Source organism: Cynocephalus volans, chromosome 9 (genome assembly GCF_027409185.1).
Source record: "Cynocephalus volans isolate mCynVol1 chromosome 9, mCynVol1.pri, whole genome shotgun sequence".
Lineage (NCBI taxonomy): Eukaryota > Metazoa > Chordata > Mammalia > Dermoptera > Cynocephalidae > Cynocephalus > Cynocephalus volans.
The window spans coordinates 132,686,398-132,706,564 of NC_084468.1; the positions used below are offsets into that span (position 1 = coordinate 132,686,398).

General features: G+C 34.3%; 1 protein-coding gene across 6 annotated transcripts in view; it reads right to left on the reverse strand.

Moving 5' to 3' along the window:
* LRBA (LPS responsive beige-like anchor protein) overlaps positions 1–20,167 on the reverse strand; it is a 754,439-nt gene that overhangs the window by 10,165 nt on the left and 724,107 nt on the right. For all 6 annotated transcript variants that reach the window (XM_063108839.1, XM_063108840.1, XM_063108844.1 and 3 more), the window contains 3 exons: positions 18,392–18,559; positions 3,604–3,705; positions 413–609 (listed from right to left, as the gene is read on the reverse strand). In XM_063108839.1, coding sequence (XP_062964909.1) covers positions 413–609; positions 3,604–3,705; positions 18,392–18,559 — 467 coding nt within the window. The remainder of the gene's footprint in view (positions 1–412; positions 610–3,603; positions 3,706–18,391; positions 18,560–20,167) is intronic.

Consider the following 20,167-nt stretch of genomic DNA (forward strand, 5'->3'; position numbering starts at 1 on the left):
GAAGCCAGTTTTAGATGTAATCTAATATACTATTTTAGCTTTGATACTCAGAAAATGACACTATGCAGTGAACTTTCTTAGATTAAAAAAAAAAAAAACTGAGCAGTGCCACTGAAAGCCATGCAGGGTGGCTTCCGAAGCCCTTCAGAAAACCTCTTCTGCTGAAGGACCGTCCTGGGCTTCGCTGAGTGATCTGCTCAGAGCACCTGGCTGGGTGACAAGGTCGGCATGGCCAGGGGCTGCCGTGGTCTAGGGAGCCTCGTCCCAGTGTGACTGAATGATTCTCTGCTGACGTGGAAAACAGGTCTCAACAACTCAGTCACAGAGGTTTCTTTAGTGAACCTTCTCCCTCCTCTCTTGCCACACTTTAAGGTAAAAATCAAGAATGCTGAGAAGTTTATAAGGCACTCACCCTGATGTTATCATCTGTTTCCATAGTGGCCTGGAGTTTTCCATTCACACTGAATGTACAGAACAGGCCATTTTCATAGAATATAACACAATGACCCTCTCTTGAAGCCTGGATGAGTTTTGGTTTCAGGCAGTTTTCAGGACCTTCCAAGGTTCTTAACAGGTCTCCATTCATGGAATGTATGAGACATGGTCCTTCTGAGAAAAGAGGAGACACAAAAGGCAAAATTAATTATTTAATGAAAATAGACAAATGTGATCTGAATCTCGAGCACAGATCAAACGACTTAAGAAAATTCTATATCATCTTACATATAAGTTATTTTGCAAAATCTCCTCTTTATGTTTGCTAGATCTCACCTTCCACCTGGGAGAGGAGAAGCCAAGTCATATACATTCAAGTCCACTCTTCCTCAACAGACAGGAAGTTACTCTATGAAATTCATTATGCCCACAGGAGATACAAACTGGAGGAATTCAAAAAGGAACAGAACAAACTTCAAGTCCTAGAACAGCTTCACAGAAGGCTGGGATGCACCCTGTGGCCTCTCCCTGCATCTCACAAGGGCCCTGATGGTCACTGCACTGTGGGCCTGTGCAGGGAGAGCCAATCAGGGCAGCTTCTGAAGGCCTAAGCCTTTTTCTCTCCCATTGCTCACAACTTTATATTGAATGGGTATCCTTGGTAGTACCCTCCAGCCCCACAAAAATTCACATAGGGATCCTTCTGCCACTTCTCCCTGGCAACTGAGACTACCTCACTCCTGTCTCCAAAGCGAGCAGCAGCATTTACCACTCCCAACTCCCCAGGCTGACCACCAAGCTAAGATGCCTGAGGAGGACAGGGGAACTGCAAAATAGCCCATACACATCAGAGCTTTTCTGTTTCTACTGAGCACTCGCTACATGCAAAGCAAAGAAGGAGTAGGTAACAAAATGCTTGTGTGATGAGTAAGTTCCAAGAGATATCTGAGTCTGACAAGAGGGGTAACTGGGGTATATGCCCTGCTACTCTCCTAGCTAAATTACTTATGGGCACATGGAACCACTGCCTGCTCCCCTCCTGATTATTAAAAGCATGCCCTTTTGAAAATAAACCTCTCAGCTTCTTCTGGGCCATTCAGGGAGTTTATAAATTGTTAGTGCTCTCCAACATAAATACATACAGGCAGTCTTTGCTTTGCATGGTTCTAGCATGCATGAATTTCAGTTATATAATGAAATAATGCCAGTCCCTCCAACAACACAGTTCACATTTCAGTTGTCACTGTAATTGCATAAGTATACACTCTGTGCCCAGTTCTTCAGTCCACATATGACTATGTAAGTAACACATGTGCATCATGATCAGTGACCAATCCCATCACTTCTTTCAAACTATGTCGGTGACTGGCCACTGCATATCTGTTATTCAGTTTGTGCACAGACAGCATACTGTGTACTTGGGTTGCTTTCTTGTCTCCCAGTGATAAACCCATGTGACATTTCATAAAAATGGATAATCAAAAAAGGGTATTGGCCAACAAAGAGGAAACAGCAGTAAAGAAATGAAAAGTGATAAAGCTGAAAGTGGAATTTGAATTGAGTATAAGTGGAGTTATAGAAGAAAGAGCTGCCTGTGGGACATTGACACCACTGAGACACTGTGGATATGCAGCCAGAAAATGAGTGAAGGGAACTTAGTGACATACATTTGGAAAGTGGTTGTAACAAAAATGGTGATGTCCCAGAAAAAGTGATACAAGCAAAAGACTCACATTAAAGGAATCCTAGGTGATATTTCATGATATTGAAAGCACAAAAATGTTGGAAGCTGATACAAACATGGAAAGGAGTATGACAATTCCCCAAGGCACCGAAAAAGTGCTCACTCCTTAAGTGCATAAAACAAGAGGCAGTAAGTCCTGTTCAAACTACTCTTCATAAGTTTTTCTCAAAGAAAATACTTTAATTCTCAATATTTCTGTTTTAAATTACAGTATACTGGGTAAATGTGAGTTTTGCTAATTTTTTCATGTTCATATATATATGCATATAACTGAATAAGAGTTTTTAATATTTTGACAAAAATTTTCCAAGCCATGAAACAAACATAAAATTTCACACTGATTATTAAGATCACTTTGCATGGTTTCAGCTTGCAGTTACTTTTACAGTCTCACACTACTGTGCAAAGCAAGGATGGCCTGTAAAATGATAGGTTCATTTTAAACGTCTAATTTGGATCACACGTAGTCCAAGAACTCACGTTAGCTAAGGATGTATGAAATAATTTGGTATAAGAAGGGAAAAAAATCCAGTAGTTACAGAATTTTTGCTATCATTATTACTATTTCAATGTTTTGACCAACTAAATTTTTAAACACAATCCATTAAATATTTAACACACCTTGTTAGCTAGACTAAGTATTATAGCTCAGGACACAGATAAAGTAATTCATTTACTCTATGCTTTCCCACCAGATAAGCCTAAAATACATGAAATTATAGTACTTTTTTATGGGTTCAGACCTCAGCTTAGAGAAGAGACAGAGAGATGGATAGACTATTACAATGGAATAAGCAATGAATTGGAAAAGCTCTGTTCCTGGTCAGATTCTGATTTGCTACATGAGCTATTGGAAATCTCGCTTAATGCCTTTGGCCTAAATATATGACGATGCTACCACATAAACCTCCAGGCAAACCAGCTTAAGCATCTTTCTGCTCAATTCTCAATGCTATTCTGGTCCCTGCCTAGTCCTCAGATTTGGATCAGGAGTTTCCATTCAGGTGTGAGATAGAACTCAGCCCAATCAGAGTTCAGAAGAATAAACAAATTATACAAAGATGTTCCATATTCCTGCTTCACCGAAATGAGAAAATGGGTTATGTTTGTAAAAACATCTTAAACTCTTTAGAGCAGTGCTGTGAAATAGAACGTTCTACAATAATTGAAATGCTCTGTATCTATGCTGTCCAACATGGTAGCCACTAGCCATATGTGAATACTGAGCACTTGAAATGTGGTTAGTGCCACCAAGGAACTTATTTTTTAATTTTACTTCATTTTTGTTAATCTAAATCTAAATACCCCCACATGGCTAATGGCTACCAAACCAGACAGAAGAAAAGGTACCAAATTCATCTTTGGTAATGTTACTAGAAGACACCAAGAAATGCATACATTTTAAGAAGGTACTACAGTTTTACCTTGAGAACCGCTTAACACCAGGCCTAGTTCAGCACAAACTGCAGCACATGTGATCTCATAGTCGTGGCCCGTCAAAATGGCCCGAGGAGTAGTGGTCTCACCTTTAGGAAAAAACAAATAGAAAAACAAATTATTTCATGTTCATGAAGATTAAATCAACACTTGGTCCTAATTCCCATCATGCCTACATCCAATTTGTAGTCTGGAGGTTTGTCCAAAAATCCTATTTTAGAACTAGATCCAAACTATATGCTACAGGTTGATTTTGAGGATAACACGTTGCTAAATTTCAAGTAATCCTTATGTGATTATCAAGCAACAATGGTTGAAAACTTAGGGTTAAATGTGACAAAATCTGCATTCTAAAATGCATCAGATACTTTCCAAATATAAAATAAGCCCCTAGATTAGATGATTTATGTAGGGACTTTGGCTTAATTTACATTTCAAAGAAAGTCCTCCCTCCCCACCCCTGCTGCTGCTCCTCCTCTGCCTAGGGCGACTGAAACCTGTCATAATGAAGACAGTCTGAACTAGAATTGATGCTATCTCAAAGCAGCCCTCCCTTAAATACCTATTATCTTTACTAAGTTTATGTATTTTCCTGATATATAAATATCACAGAGTATATTTCTCTATAGTTCATTCAAAGATCAGAGGGGGAAAAAAACAAAACAAGAAACAATAAAAAAACCAAACCCTTACATGTAATTCTACTGACAGTGAATGAAGATTAGGGAAAGGAGTTAAAGAAGGCAGACACAGGAGGAGTATCCAAATAATGGGAGATGTTTCAAAACACTTTCACAGGTAGAATGAATAAGTCATCCTGCATCTCTGTCCCAAACTAAAAAGAAAACTGTTGGCTGGCTGATAAGGAACCCACACTGTGAAAGGCCCCAACACAGATAAGTAAAACAATAATGGGCTTGATGTGTGGCTTGATTCATGCCAAGCCACAGGGATAAACTGGATTCTATATTTAGCCTGAATACTACTTTAAGACTACACTAGCCCTCTACTTTTATAGTCTGTAAGGACAAAGACACAAAAAGCCTTTTTAAATAGAACTAGAGAGGAGGATTCTGTTAGTGTTCTTAGACTTCCTTGATATGGACTGGTTTTATAGTATGGTTGATAAGTGACACTATGTAATACAGAAGGGACAAATGTGCCCAGTGAATAGGTCACTACCACCAGCTATGGAACTCTGTGGAAAAGAATAACTTGTCATCCTAACCCCAGACACTTGGCTATCCTTGGAGCAGTCACCCACTCTGAGGCAAGAGGTATGGGATGTCAAGGAAAACCAATCAGAAACCTACTGTACTTGGAAAGGCAAATGCTATCACCAAAAAAACTAATCTAGCCTCCAAAGCAAGGCTTCTTGCAGTGAGTCAATGGGTTCTCTGAAATTTCATGCAAAATATATGTACGTACCTATTTTTCTGGGTGGCAGAGGAGGAAAATAGGTTTTACTAAATACACAGAGATCTATGACCAAAAAAGGTGAGCGCCTCTACTATGAAAATAGGAGCCTAGTTTGTGCTTCCAGACCCTGGAGCCAGCGGTTACTTCAGGTTTAGCATAACACATAATGGTTACAATGCATGTACTGGAGTACATAATACACAGCTGTGTCCCCACAGTACCCCTCTTGGCTTTCGTGACTATAGGTCACCAAATTAAGTCTCTGAATGAGACTTAATTCAAAGGGCCTCATACCAAACTTTGCGCTGTACTAGCTGTGCTACATACAGCCAGACACTGGAACTGTCCCAAGGGCTTAGTGATAAAGGGAGACTGACCTGCATTGACATATGAAAAGGCAAGGGGACAAGTGGAACAAGGAACTTGGTCTTATTCAATTCCAAGTTTAAAAACTTCTTTGGGGAGGCAAACCCACCTTAATTAGAAAGTTTACCTGACCTTTCCCAAACCAGAAAGAATTTGTCACAAGAGCTATTTTTTTTTCTTAAAAGTCCACAAATTTGGGAAATTTTAAAAGAAAAGAAGCAAATAACATAAGCCAATCTAAACTTCTTAACTTTATGTTAAAGATAATACTTGCCATAAAATTTAGAAGTAAATATGCTGTGTTTTAAAAAGTTACCAATACTTTATTTAGCCCTGATTCACAGTTTCCCCCTTTCTCAATAAACATTACATTCCATGAAAATACCACACAATGTTATTTTTGAAATTACTGTCTAATCATATCTATTGGCAATGTTTTTTTTAAATCAACAATTAAAATCATTAAGATCTAAAGAATACATTTGATTGTTCCTTTGTTTTCATAAGTTACCATTTTACGGGGGTGGGGGGTTGTGTTTTAAATTGAATTGTCTTGGAATTCCTCAGTGTAAAGTGAAGGTTTGAAGGAAAACTGATGGCAAATGAAAGCAATCTAAATATAAGCCAAAGTAAACAATGGACAGATGAATAATGGTGGACCCAGAGGACATCATCACTTAAACACGTCAATGCTAACTTTTTGTTTTATAGATCGAAGAGTATTTTCTCAGGAGCATGATGGAGAAAGCGAGAAAATTGCTGTCAATTTCTTTCTTTAATGTAAAAGAGCTGAAATACTGAGAGCTTTCTATGACTACAAATTTAGAGTTTAGGAAGAAAAACCCTAAAAAATGGGTTAATGTATAGCATCTTTTTTGTAAACTCATAATTAATATTTTTATAAGTATGCTTTACTTATAAAATACTAGTTTCCAATAATCCAAACTATCACATAACTATTTACCAATCACTTTTCACTCCACAAATCAGAAGACACACACACACACATACAGAGTAACTTCAAAACTGAAAAAAGGTGTTTTTTTTTCCTAGAGCCTGATCTCTGAGTAAAGAACTGTTCAATGCTAGGACTTTAGCTTCAAAGTTTGGCAAAATGTTTCCCCAGGAAGCAGGTTAGACAGTTCAGGAAATACAAAAAAGGAAGAGAGAGAAACAACAAATTAAAAGCATAAGGATAGACTTAAGATCATTAAGTTCTTCTCAGGTAACTGGTTTCACAAACACTCACTGGATTTCCAGTAAAATGACTGTGCTACTATAACTTCCCTCCCCTATAGGAAATGTACATAAATGGCCTCTAAAAACCCACAAACAACAAATTAAGGAGAGATATTATTTCCTCTAAGGAAAGCTGTTTCCAGTCTTGTTTAAAAACTGAACTGAACTTTATACTCCCTCTAGTATCTGCTGTACAGATTGAACATTCTTTTTACATTTTCTACTTATCAAAAAGTATGTTCAAAATAAATATCTGTTGGATATTTGTAAGTTCCAATAAACCAAGAGCTTTTTAAATATTAAAATTTCACTACTGCGTATATAGTTATATGATATGGGATTTAAATCAAACAGGTCCAAGCTGTTTAAGTTCAATGAACATTTTGAGAACCACTTGGAATGAAATTACTAAGGGTAGAAGGAATAATTGGAGGAAGAACACAGGCTTTTATATGTGGCTCACAGAATCTATCTTTTTAGTTCTCTGTAGTTACACTGCTATACATCACCTGGATCATAGCAGAGCCCAAGTGACAACATCCCACAGACGGAAAGGCAAAACCCCTCTGTATCTGTGTACATTTCTATTAAGAAAGCCTAGAAACAAAATCTCAGAACCATATATCTCATTCTCATGGCAACACTTTCCCAAATCTGCCCCTCCCGACTACTTGTCAGCCCATATAGTTAATACCTAGGGGGAAACAATCAGCTCAAATAAGATGATTCTGGCTATATATTACTTTTCAAAGGCTCCAAAGCTATCAATAATCTCCCAATGAAGTCTCTAAACCAAGAGCAGGAGAAAGCCTTCTGAAAAATATCAGATTAATTCTTTTGAGAAAAATTTGCAATAGTTAATGGATACAAAGAAAGTCTTTACCTTTGCTTTCTGAGATAGTAAGATCTACCAAAAGCTGGATCATAAAGCAGAACAGATTCCCTTAAGAACCTTTTAAAGTCTTACTGCTTGAAAAATCGTCATGGCTTTCAATAATGCTGAGAGAAAAATTTATCTTGCTGCTTGTTTAAGGAGCTACACTTCAAACTCTTCTTAAGGAAAAATAAAAAGAGAAAGAGGACAGACTTTTAGGACTGCTTTGAAAAGCTTGAGCAATTACTTCAAAGGAAAGGGTGTCTTTGTCCAGAGAGCAGGTTTATGACTACTGATGCAAATCCGAACCAAAGGCTGAAAAGAATACTCCAAGCATCTTTATGGATGGCCTTAAAGGAAGATGAACAAGTCTAATGAGATTAAAGACAGTCCAAATGCCGCCATGAATACCAGGACATATCAGTTTTTACAGATGTGCTCTTCTCAGCATATTAATACTGAATATCAGTACTAACTTATAAGGACTATCATAACAACCCAACTTTCATTTAAACAGCATAAGCTCTCCATAATGCCCATTTAACGTTTATATTGGACCTATGCTTTAAAATATTAGGTGAAATATTTTAACACCATTAGGCAGAATAGCAAATGTTTTTATTAAATGTGTTTCCTTGGTGTCCTCATAACTTTAAGTGTATTTCTCTATCAAATGGGCTCTGAACACTGAAAATCATACCTGAAAGAGGAAACAGCAACTTCTCTAGCATCTTGCTCATACATATCCAATGTGGAAAATATTTCATAAGGTCTATCTTTATTTAGACAAAGGGGATTAATAATCCAGGTAAAAATAGATTTGATATGTATTTCTGGCAAACTTTTAATCACTTCTTAAAAAAAGAATAAAGTTCTTGGTGTTTTTGGCATCATATCCCCAGTCTTATGAAAATTAAATCACTTTAAAGTAGACTGTAAAGTTTTCATTAGTAGTTTAAATATGTTATTAGTACAGTGAATCCCTCTCATTCATTCATTCACCATTTTTTCCATACCATCTATTATTAAATGAAATAGGCTTCAACATTTTTCTATTCTTAGTTTTGTAAAAATAAAATTATTTCTTCCCATTAATACTTAGCTTAGAGAACTCCTGGGCCGGAAAATAACATATCCCATTTTGTCTACTCATTCATTCCTTGACTCCTTCATTTACTTGACAACATTTATTGAGTATGTATTGTGTGCTGCACTACAGAAACAAGAAAAGGAATAGAATATAGCCTTTTATTTGTAAATGACTTGATTTTAAATGGTCATTGGATCAGATTTTGTCAACCTTACTGTAAACCTGCAAATTATAATTATAAATGTCTGTGATTATAAAGGTCAATAAAGGGCCGAGCCTGTGGCGCACTCGGGAGGGTGCTGCGCTGGGAGCGCGGCGACGCTCCCAGCGGCCGCGGGTTCGGATCCTATATAGGAATGGCCGGTACACTCACTGGCTGAGTGCCGGTCACGAAAAATAAAAAAATAAAAATAAAAAAAAAAAAAATAAAGGTCAATAAAACTGAAGTCCAAACTACTTGTTACAACTGAATGTGTATGCAAAATCAATATTTAACATTAATTAATAAAGTTCTTAAATAAAAACAACTGATATAATTTTCCACATTAGTAAAATCTGGTACCACCTGACCTTTTAAAGAAGTAAAACAAAATATGAAACCTGGCTTTGTAAAAAAAGATAATTTCTATAGAGAACTCATTCTTAAATAAAAGGTTTGTTTGAAAAAACTAGATAGATAATGAAGTATATATAGATAAAAGACAAAAAGTCTAAATGTTATATCATATATGCCAGTCATTTCCTGAAGATGGACACTTCTTTTTGCCTGTGCCTTTTGTTCCATTTTAATTACCGTTGCTCTTTTATTTTTTTCCCAGTGGCTGGCCAGTACTGGGATCGGAACCCTTGACCTTGCTGTTACCAACATCACGCTCTAACCGACTGAGCTAACTGGCCAGCCCTAATTACAGTTGATTACTACAAAACATTCATGTAAAAACTGAATGCTAAGCTTTCTCATGTGGCTCACGATAATGGTTAATCAAGAAAGGAAATGGCTTTGCTGAAGCAACATCGAGGTTAGTTAAATGTTTCTTAAAGCTATACCATTAACTTCCTAATTTTTCAGTGGCCATTATACTACATTTTAATTATGTAAAGAGAAACTATTTGAAATTTGTTCTATTCATTCTATCTCTACTAGCCCCCTCCGCACTCCCCCATTCCTCACAGTCACTTTAATGAAAAAAATGTTAATTTGATTAAACATATAGACTACAGATGATAAGCCATTGCTACATTTAGGGTGTGATGACTATCAGATAGTAAATTTTGGTAGCCTCATCTTGTACATAATATTAGAATTATTAATACAAGATAAGGTAATGTTGGTATAAAAATCAACTATAAATTTTTGGTTTATAACATTCTCCTCCTCTGTATGGTAAACATATAAAAGTTTATGGCACTGGAACCACCCTCTAAGACTACATTAGAAAATGGGTTTGTATGAGTATGTACCTACAATTCTATACTTAAAGTATACCCCTAAAATGTATAACATTTGAAAAACACAAAATCCTATCATGGCATATACTGTCATAACTTGGTATAATAAAATTATCTTCTTATGCCCTCTGCAAATACTAAAAAGTGCTTCAGTGATAGGATTGCATCAGATTGTCTACAGCTGATAATCCAATTAAATCCAGTAAAAAAAAAAAAAAAAAAAAAAAAGCAGTTTAGTTCAGTAGCTAAGAAAGGGGCCTCTGGCCTGGAGTGCCTGAGTTTGAATCCAGACTGCAGCACTTGCTAACTATGTGAGCTCCCATGGGCAAGTTCTCATACTTCTAATAAGGAGATCTGGGAGCTTCAAGGCCTAGGGTGGAAAGTAAAGGCATATTTATAATTTCTCTGTGCCTCATCTATAAGACAAGGATAATAACAGTAGTCACCACACAGGGTTACTGTGAGGATTAATGAGTTAATATGCAAAATGCTTAGGATGGTGCCTGGCAGGTAGTGAGCACCCATTAAGTGTCATCTAGTAGTAGTAGCAGCAGTAGCAGTAGCAGCAGAATGCTTTTCTTCACACCCTGTTAGACACTCCTTTCAGTGAAAGTATAATATCTGATCCTATGTTGTATAAGTATCTATTAGAGATGGTTCTCATTATTTTTGTCAAGGAGAAAATATACCTTAATTTCCAGAAATTATACTTTAATTTCCCCATTCCTCCTTGTCTCAGACTTTCCAACCTTCCCTGACAATCCTTATAAAGTCTGATACAACTACTAATATCTAATAGCCTAGAGGCCAACAGCAGGTAGTAAAGGTACATTATGATAATTAGGCGCTTTTCCCCAAATTAAAATATCTTTATTATCTCTGATTATCAAAGTAATACATACTCATTATAAAGTTGTAAGATAATTTAATAAATTATGAAGAAGAAAATGAAAAATTGCTTCCAAATTCTACTACCTATAAATAAACAGTGCTAACATTTGTCTGGCTATCATTCCACACTTTTTCCTATTCATAAATGTACATAAAATACAAATGTGTTCACATATAGACAAAAATACTTATACGATATTATATACGTAGTTTAGTGATTTTTTTTTTACATTTAGCAATACAGAGAGCACATCTCTCCGTGTCAATATTACAAACATAATATCTTTGTTAATGGCTGCATAGTACTTCATTATGTGGACATATATTATACTTAACTAACATGCTTCTTTGTTCCTACCTTCTTGAGACTTTTCATTTGTTGGTTCCCCATAGAGGGGCATGGTCTTTGGCTCTAATTCATCTACAGCTCTTGTAGCTGCAGATGGTTGTCTAGTAACATAAACATTCAAAAAGTCTACCTTCCAAAAAAGAATGCAGATAGGTAGAAAATTTATTGAAATGAAATCTTGTTCAGATTTGTTGATATGCAACATTGAGTATGATTTTTATGAATATAAATTAAAATTGAAAGTTATTTTTATCTATTTATCCGAAATACCCAAATCACTTAAAATTCTTTGTAATATGTCCTTCCAACATTTTTAAGGTTCTTTTGATAGTTCTTTTGTTGAAAACTATCAAGGGTTTTCACATTTTTAGCTATTAAAAACATGTTGACCTCACTCACCCCAAAGAAATAAAGCAGTCTCTCAGTGGTGGAAAGTTACAAGCTATAAGAATAAAAGCTAAAGGGCCGAGCCCGTGGCGCACACGGTAGAGTGCTGCGCTGGGAACGCGGCGACACTCCCGCCGCGGGTTCGGATCCTATATAGGAATGACCGGTGCACTCACTGGCTGAGTGCCTGTCAGGAAAAAACGACAAAAAAAAAAAAAAAAAAAAAAGAATAAAAGCTAAAAAGCTCAATAGTCATGTAGCCTTAAGCAACAAAAGGCAGAAAGAATTCTGAGGAATAATTTTTCCTACCTAAAACAACTTCAAACCCAAAATCTGAAGTCTCACCAAACCCAACTGAATATGAGAAAAATTACTTTAGAAAATTAGCAGGTAAATAAAATGCAATAATACACTTAATTAGGTAATGGTACTGCTAAAAGACCAAAAAAAAGAATTCTTAAAATTTGTTAACACTTCTAAATATCTGCTTTGTAAAGCCATATAAGTGGGCATAGCACATGAAAATAGAGGTAACTAGAACAAAAAGGGTAACTGTTGCTTTATGAAAAATAATCAGAGGCATTTAAGTATTAAATTTCATATAGAAATGACTATTCATAAATTCTCAGAAGTAAAGTACAATGTGAGGTACATATGCACAAAGATGTCATACAATTTCTCTAGTGAAATAAACTTTTTGAAAGTTGGTAATGTCAGTCTAACGTGTTGTTCCAGGAGGTCTTAATTAAATGTATCGTTAGTAGTTCTACAATGATGTCATGCGCGCACGCGCGCGCGCGCACACACACACACACACTCACACTCATAGAGTTATGCAATATTCTGAAAGCAGAAGAATCCTGTTTTGAGATTTAAAAGGGGAGAGGTTTAGCTTACATTTCAGGGTATACTCAGTCTCTCGATTAAATGACAGAAGACACACACAAGATTTTCTTTGTGCCTATACAGTGATACTAAGTTGATTAGAGGGAATTTGTACCTTTTTAGATTAATTCCAGCAATTGTTTAAAATTAAATTTCCTCTCTGATCATAAAGTATTAGACAATTTTCTTTGGTATGGCACTATTAAAGTTTACAGATGAAGATATTCAGATTTAATTCAAGGACATAAATCATCAGTTTTTCTCTTCTCATATTTATATGGCTATAGCCTACAGGCTGACTGGTATAGTCATTTTTCTCTGCAACCAAACAAGGTAAATAAATGTGATATATTGGCACATCACCCCACCACTCTGCATATGGTGCACATTAAGGTTGTATTCATTTGCCATATGAATATAATTCCTTTTACCACATCTACTATTAGTTACAAGCAGTAAATACAGAGTTGTTTTGCTGGAACTTGAGGGCCTGCATTACATCATGGAGCACTAAACATCCTGGACCTTCTGGAGAATTTCATAGACATACTTTTAATGTCACCTGAACTTGAACACTGCCAACATACTGCTTCAAAATCCCACTTGATGAATTCTTCAAGGAAACAGAAAAATACAGGGTAGACTTAGTGTAACAGTGCACACCAAAAGCAGGGCCAGAAGGGAAGCTCGTTATAAGATAGGTACAAGATACTTACGTTCTCGACAAAGAATCATATCAAGAGTCATATCCCAGGTATAAAAAGGCTACTTGTTTCAAGCATGGCTTTCATATTTAGATTCTAGTGAACATAGAAACCTAAATTTAAAATATTACTTAATTTTCCCCAAGTGTAGCTTACTGAAGACCTGTGGTCAGTAAGATAATAGTTTATCTCATGACAAACTGTGGTGCTTTGTTTTATTAGGCATACCTTGCACTTTTTCTGTAAACAAAATCTTTATTATAAAGTTCTAAATCCAGGTTCGGTGGAGAAAAAGAGGGAAGAAAGTGATTTCTTTTTAAATACTTATACAGGTAAATATAAATCTATATACCCTGACATTTGTGAAAAACAAAGTACACCTGTCTTATCAAATACCGATTTTCATGCTTCCCAACATTAAGTCCCCAAATGCATCCAGCAGATGGTGCTGTAGGACACCTACTTACAGAGAGTAATACTGTTTGTACTATATCCACCTACATTTTGGCAAGACAAAGAATAAGGATTTATCAGTAGCTTCAGTAAAACATAATAGGCTTTACAATAAAAAGGTCATAATTCCTAAATAAATGCACAAAAATATACATATGCATAAGCACATAGGCACAGAGGCAACGGGTAAATAATTCACACCTGGACATTATGATACTATTCTTACAGACTTGATGAGTAGTCTATGTGTATATCAGTGATATTTATAGTTATATGGCAAGATCATTCTAAATTCATTTAAAAAAAATTTAGAATGCCTTAAAGTTAGAATTCATTTTTAATTATAGCAGGAATGTCTCATTAGGGTGATACTAGTAAAATTAACAACAGTAGGATTTACGGTAATGACTTAAGTGATTGATGAGAGTGTAACAAAATGAAGTTTTAGACAGAGAAAAAGCAGGGCAGCTACGGCATACAGTACTTTAAAAAACAGCTCTGTGGTCTGTTAGTGCTAGCCTTATGGTTAATAAAACCTTCTTTCTAATTAATGGTGCTGAAATATTCTTAAAGAACAGAATCTTGTTGTTATGAAAAAACTTAATAGTTTTTTTTTCAGTAGACGCCATTCCCATAAAGGAGAAAGCTGACATAGATTAGCATGTCTGACTGCAGAGGGAAAAAAATGCCACCTTTCAATCAAATCAAAACCAGAATGCAAGAATGGAAAACTACTTTACTGAAATACTACTCACACAAATCTATGCAACACCCTCACAGTCAGCAACCATTTGCTTCTAAAGCTAATCAACTGCGGCTTTAAAAAAAATCACCCATGTATCTAAAAATACCTAACATGCATTTAATTTTTAAAATCCAAGTTTATGATTTATTAATATAAAAATACTAAATAAATAATAACTTGTATATTTTCATCTTGCTTATCTAAATAAGATCATGTCAAATTTAAAGTATTTAAATACCAACTGAATGCACTGGGGAACATTTTCTCCAAAATTTGGAAATGTGTAGTCTGGAGAGCATTATTCCGAAGGAAATTTGGGTATCTCAGGGAAAGCACTTTGGTGGACAAGATTCAGTCCTAAAACACAAAGAGTACTAGGGCAAAGAGAGATGCTATGCTTCCATGCAGAAAATACCTTTCACTGAAATGTTCATGGTAAATTTTATATAAGAAATCCATATTTAAATGGAATCTATTTTAAATTTTCTTCTCATCGAGAAAATTGCATTCCAGAGAAGATAACTATCACAAGACAATAAAGTCAAAGATGGAAGACTATCTGGTGTACAGGAAAACAAGCCTTTGCTATGTATAGGCAGGTTTCACAAAACATTTGCATCTTTTTAAGAGCCTCAAATTGTGCTATTTATAGATTTTGTCTAGTCTGAATTAGCCTGATTTTGCCAAAGCAATATGCATATTAATACTGGATAACATGATATTTTAAAATATTAGTTATACAGCTATCAACTTTACATATAGCCAATATTAGGTTTGGAGAAAATGGTGTATTGTAGGCTTATGACCCTAGCAAAAAAAAATTAGTAACTATTCTCATGATTTTTTAAATAAAAAACTATATAGCTGAATAAGAGCTATAAAATGCAGAAAAAGCAATAGCCTAGTTTTCTTTCATTTGTCTATTTCCTAATTTTTAATAAAAAATTTAAAGTTGAGGCATTATGTGCATTTATAGAACATATTATAATTGTATGTATATAAAAGCTTGGTCACTTCTTAAAAAGTCATTTATATTACATCTAAGAGATACAATACAGGATTAAGCATAACTTAAAACCCCTCATCTGAAAAACTCTTACTTCAGCTGCTGCATCGTGGAGCCATCAATGAGCCAGAGGCTTATAAAATCCAAACCAGCTTGTGTGAATTCTTAAAACAGTTTACACATGGTAGAAATGTCTTTGTTTTTGTTTGTCGTTTTCTCATGAAAAGCTTAGACTGGCTTTTTCATTTTTCTATTCTAATGTGTGTAAATTCTCATTGTATGAAAAAGTACCTATTTGTCTTTTTCCCAGATTCACCTTTCAAAGCTAAAGCAAGATTAAACTGGGATATCAGACATTATAAAAGGATGAGGTTCACTTTGAGAAAGGTAATTTAATTTAGTGAAGATACATTACAATTTTCTAAAATTTTTATTAGATATGCTGTTATGTTATTCTTTTATTTTTTTCTTTTCATTACTAGCATTACTAGGAGTTAATGTCCACCATACTCCAGACAATCAAAGGGTATAGATGAAGTGCTTTATGAAAAATATAACATTATAATATGTACTCTAATGCCAACAAGATGCTGTTTTTGTGGTGATTTATTTGCTCTAGGTATCCTGTGCTTCTGATAACACCTTAAGTCTGTTCTGTTGTAGCTTTCATTTTACAGACAACAGAAGGACCATAGTGAAGCTTAGAACTTAGACTTTTTTTTTTTTTTTTTTTACTGCAAATCCTAAGATTTAGTCAGCCCGACTTGATTCGTTTTTTTAAAGGACATGCATGTAAAAACCCTCCCTAGGGTGAGTTATAAGGTATTCAAATATATAAAATATATTTAAATATATATATATATTTATCATGATATATATCATACTTCTGGAAAAGCTGAAAATTTCTCACTTTAAAATATACTTAAATTTCTGAAATGCAACAGCACTTACATACAAGTGTAGCTAATAAGTCTTTGGCTACCTCTCAGAGGATGCATTGGCAGTGAGTATGTATAATATACAGAGAACATGATTAAGTCAAGTACAAAAACAAAAACCCAATATCTATCTTTGGGTACGCGTGTGTTTAGATTGCTATATGTGCATGAAACATCTTACATAATTTTAAGGCAAGAAAAAGTTCTTCCTAAATATTTTGAGATAAATAATCAAATTGTAGACTTATTATCCACATCAAATCTAGGTTTGCCTGAGATAATTTAGTAAATCTCAGTAAATGGATTTACAGAAACAGGAAAAAAGAAGTGTTTTTTATTTTTTTTTAATTTTATTTTGTTGATATACAATGTGGTTGATTATTGTGGCCGATTACCGAAACTTCCCTCCCTCCTTCCTCTCCTCCCTCCCACCCAACAACGTCCTTTCTGTTTGCTTGAATTGAAAGCAGTCACTCATCCTAAAAAGCTAGAAAGGAAGGACCAGAATGTCAGTATCCATAATGTAAAGAACATGAAGTATTTTTCAAAAGAATATGAAAAACAAAATTCCTGATATTTACATCTGTAAAATCTTGTTGTAATTATACATAAAATGGAGGTATTTATATAAATATGTGAAATACATGCACACATACACACTCTCCTCCCACATAAATACAAACACACTACAATTTGATCTCATTCCTAACACTGTCATCCACAGCCTCATATCCTTATAACATTACTTTTCATATTCTATTCATGTAGGAAATTATCCCCATTTAGATTAAAATAAGAAATATCTATTAGAGGTTCATTGAATTAAAATTCTGTGTACCCACCAGACCAAATAAATCTATGATGAACATAAGAAATAGTTTTGAGATAACACTTTATGTATATACTTCTTTTAAAATTGTACTAGCATTTGACCAAATTTTTTGAAAAATGATTTCACTTTCATACAAAGATTATACATTCAAGCACAGCTTTGAGAAGTCAATCCAAAATATGATGAACTTAAACATATATTCAGACCGTTTCATTATTTGGGGTTGAGTGACAGAAGTAAGTACCACAGTATTCAGGTAAAGTAATCAGGAACAACATGATCCTTCCTTAACTAAATACAATGCAACTTGCTTTAAATTAGAAACTGTAAATATTTAAGAGCAGTTAAAATGCTCTACCTTACGAAGTAAAAACCTAAAGCTGTTCTTGCAGGAACTCTTCAGTGTTGTCATAATCATTTTAATTAAATTCTCATTTTTCAGGTGGTCCCTTTAGTTGTTTTTTCCTACTTAATGTGTTTTTCTAAAGCCATTTCTTTTCTGCAGCTGTGTGTGATTGGTTTTAATGGTAGCTGCTTCCTTTTTTGCCTTCTGTGAATTACAATTTTAAATGGTTACACATTTTTTGTTTTACTGCCTTCAGAATAGTTTCATAAAGACGTTTAAGGCTGTTGGTGAACATTTTCATTTACCATCTGAAAAACCAAGAACCAATTTGAATATTCCATATTGGCCTTTTATGACCTGTTTTATCTTTTAATATGTAAATGAAAGCATAATTTTATAAAGACTGGTTTGTTTCCATGAAACTATAACTTTTATTTTGTTCTTTTAAAGTATGAATTCAATAAACAAGATAATATGTGATTGCCTTTTTATGTTATATCTTATTGTTTGTGAGTAAAACACCTCCATTGTGTTTGGCAACAGCCATTTCTAATGAAGAACCAGCATTTTCAGATCATAAAAATTACCTATAACATGAAAAATAAGATTTCCTGCTTGGATTTTATCAGTGGCCACAAAATATTAGTAACAAGGCTATTAGACCTTTCTTAAATTACAACTAAGAAATTAAAAATACTTGATAATTAAGTTTCACTCCCACCGTAATGAAAAGGTAACTCCAGTATAAAATGTTATTATACGTTACTTGTAAAAGTTTACTTAAAAAACAAGTCATACTTACTGCCTGGGTTATCTCCAATCCCACTGCTTCTCCCATTCCAGTACCACAGCAGAAGGGTTGCATCGCGTGACCCCGAGAGAATGTAGCAATTTCCCCCAATATATGACTCAGAGCGAGTGAGGCAAGTGACAACATCCCAATGGCCAAACACCACTTGGATCAATTTTCCTGAAATACACAATAATTTTCTTTAAAACCGCTATTAAAAATATAAAACAAATGTCTAACTTGTGAGATAATGAAACCATATTAACTCAAATTTTGATAATTCAGATTTTATAATAATTTGACCTGGTCCAACCTAAAAGTTTTCTTTGAATACTTAAAATAACAACAACAGCAGAAAAAAATCAATTCAATAGAGATAACAATATTTTTGAAAGGCATATGTTAAAACTATTTCAATGAATAATATTTGAGGACCATGATACTACATCATTGTAATGACTACTATAAATTACAAATGAATCATGTTTCCTGATTAATGGAGGACCAGAGAACCCTTATTCGGAAACTTCTGAACACTTTCTTAAGTTACTCTATATGATTCAAAATAAAACAAAACTTAGTTGCCTTTCTGTAAAAGTGCTCTAAATTTCAAACTTCACTAATACAAACTGTCTCTGAATTAGTGAAGATTTAACGTATTTCTTCTTTTTTTAAGTAATCTATATGAGGACAACATACTTTAGACAACTTCTGCTTTTTCAAATCAGGATTACATGGACTAAATTTTGATGAAAGGACTAACTAATTGTGATTGCAGTTTGAGCCAGGTTATTCTTTCTTGGTTTTAATTGTCTGAATGATGAAAATTCCTTGGGGGGGGTGATGATGAAATCACGACTATGGCAACTTAATGGTAATGACTGTGGACAGTGAAGAGGAATCCAGTAAACTTATTATATATCTAGAGCTTCAAACACAGAAAAAATTGTTCCCATAAAGGTGTCAGAAAAAAAGTAAAACCCTCACCTTTTAGAATCTTTGTTTAACCAGAGATGGTGGTTTATAATTATAATTCACACAAACCTGTTTAAGGAATTAAATATCTATAGCAGCCCCTGCATTTCATCTCTATAGTTTCTAGCTAACATTTTTCTTTGAAATGTCTATGGAATCTACAAATGAATGTCATAGAATATCTACTCTTAATATTCAGTATGGCTTTCTTTTCTTTTCTTTTCTTTTTTTTGGTAAATATTTCAGTGGGGTCATACAAATATAATTCGGATGCTCAGGAAAAAATATCACTAAGCCAAAAAAAATTAATATACCTAAAAAGTTTATGTTTAACTTGGAATACATTACAAACTATTCAAAAGCTTAAGGTCTCAATTAAGTGTTGGCATCTAAATGTATTTAACTTTTCAAGATAATAATAAATATAATTAAGAAAGTATTTACATTAAATGTTTTAAATTCCTCATATTAATAAATCTGAGGCTTATTATTATGAAGCCTGAAAATTTAGAAATACTGAAATATACTTTATCTAAATCAGATGGAAAGTCAAATACACATTCTCACTCATGAGTTGCAGTGTTGCATATAACCTACCAGTAGTAACTTTAAAATCAGATTCATTTCAATTTCAAATTGCATAACCGATAAAGTAAATTTTTTTCTCCTGTGATTAAGAGGGAGCAAAAACTTCAATAAAAGCAGGTGTTTCAACTGCTAAATGTCCAAAATGTTTACTTCTGAATTTCTTCAACTTTTAAACTACCATCAAAACATTTCAGTAAAAAATTTAGGTTATATCAAGAAAGAATA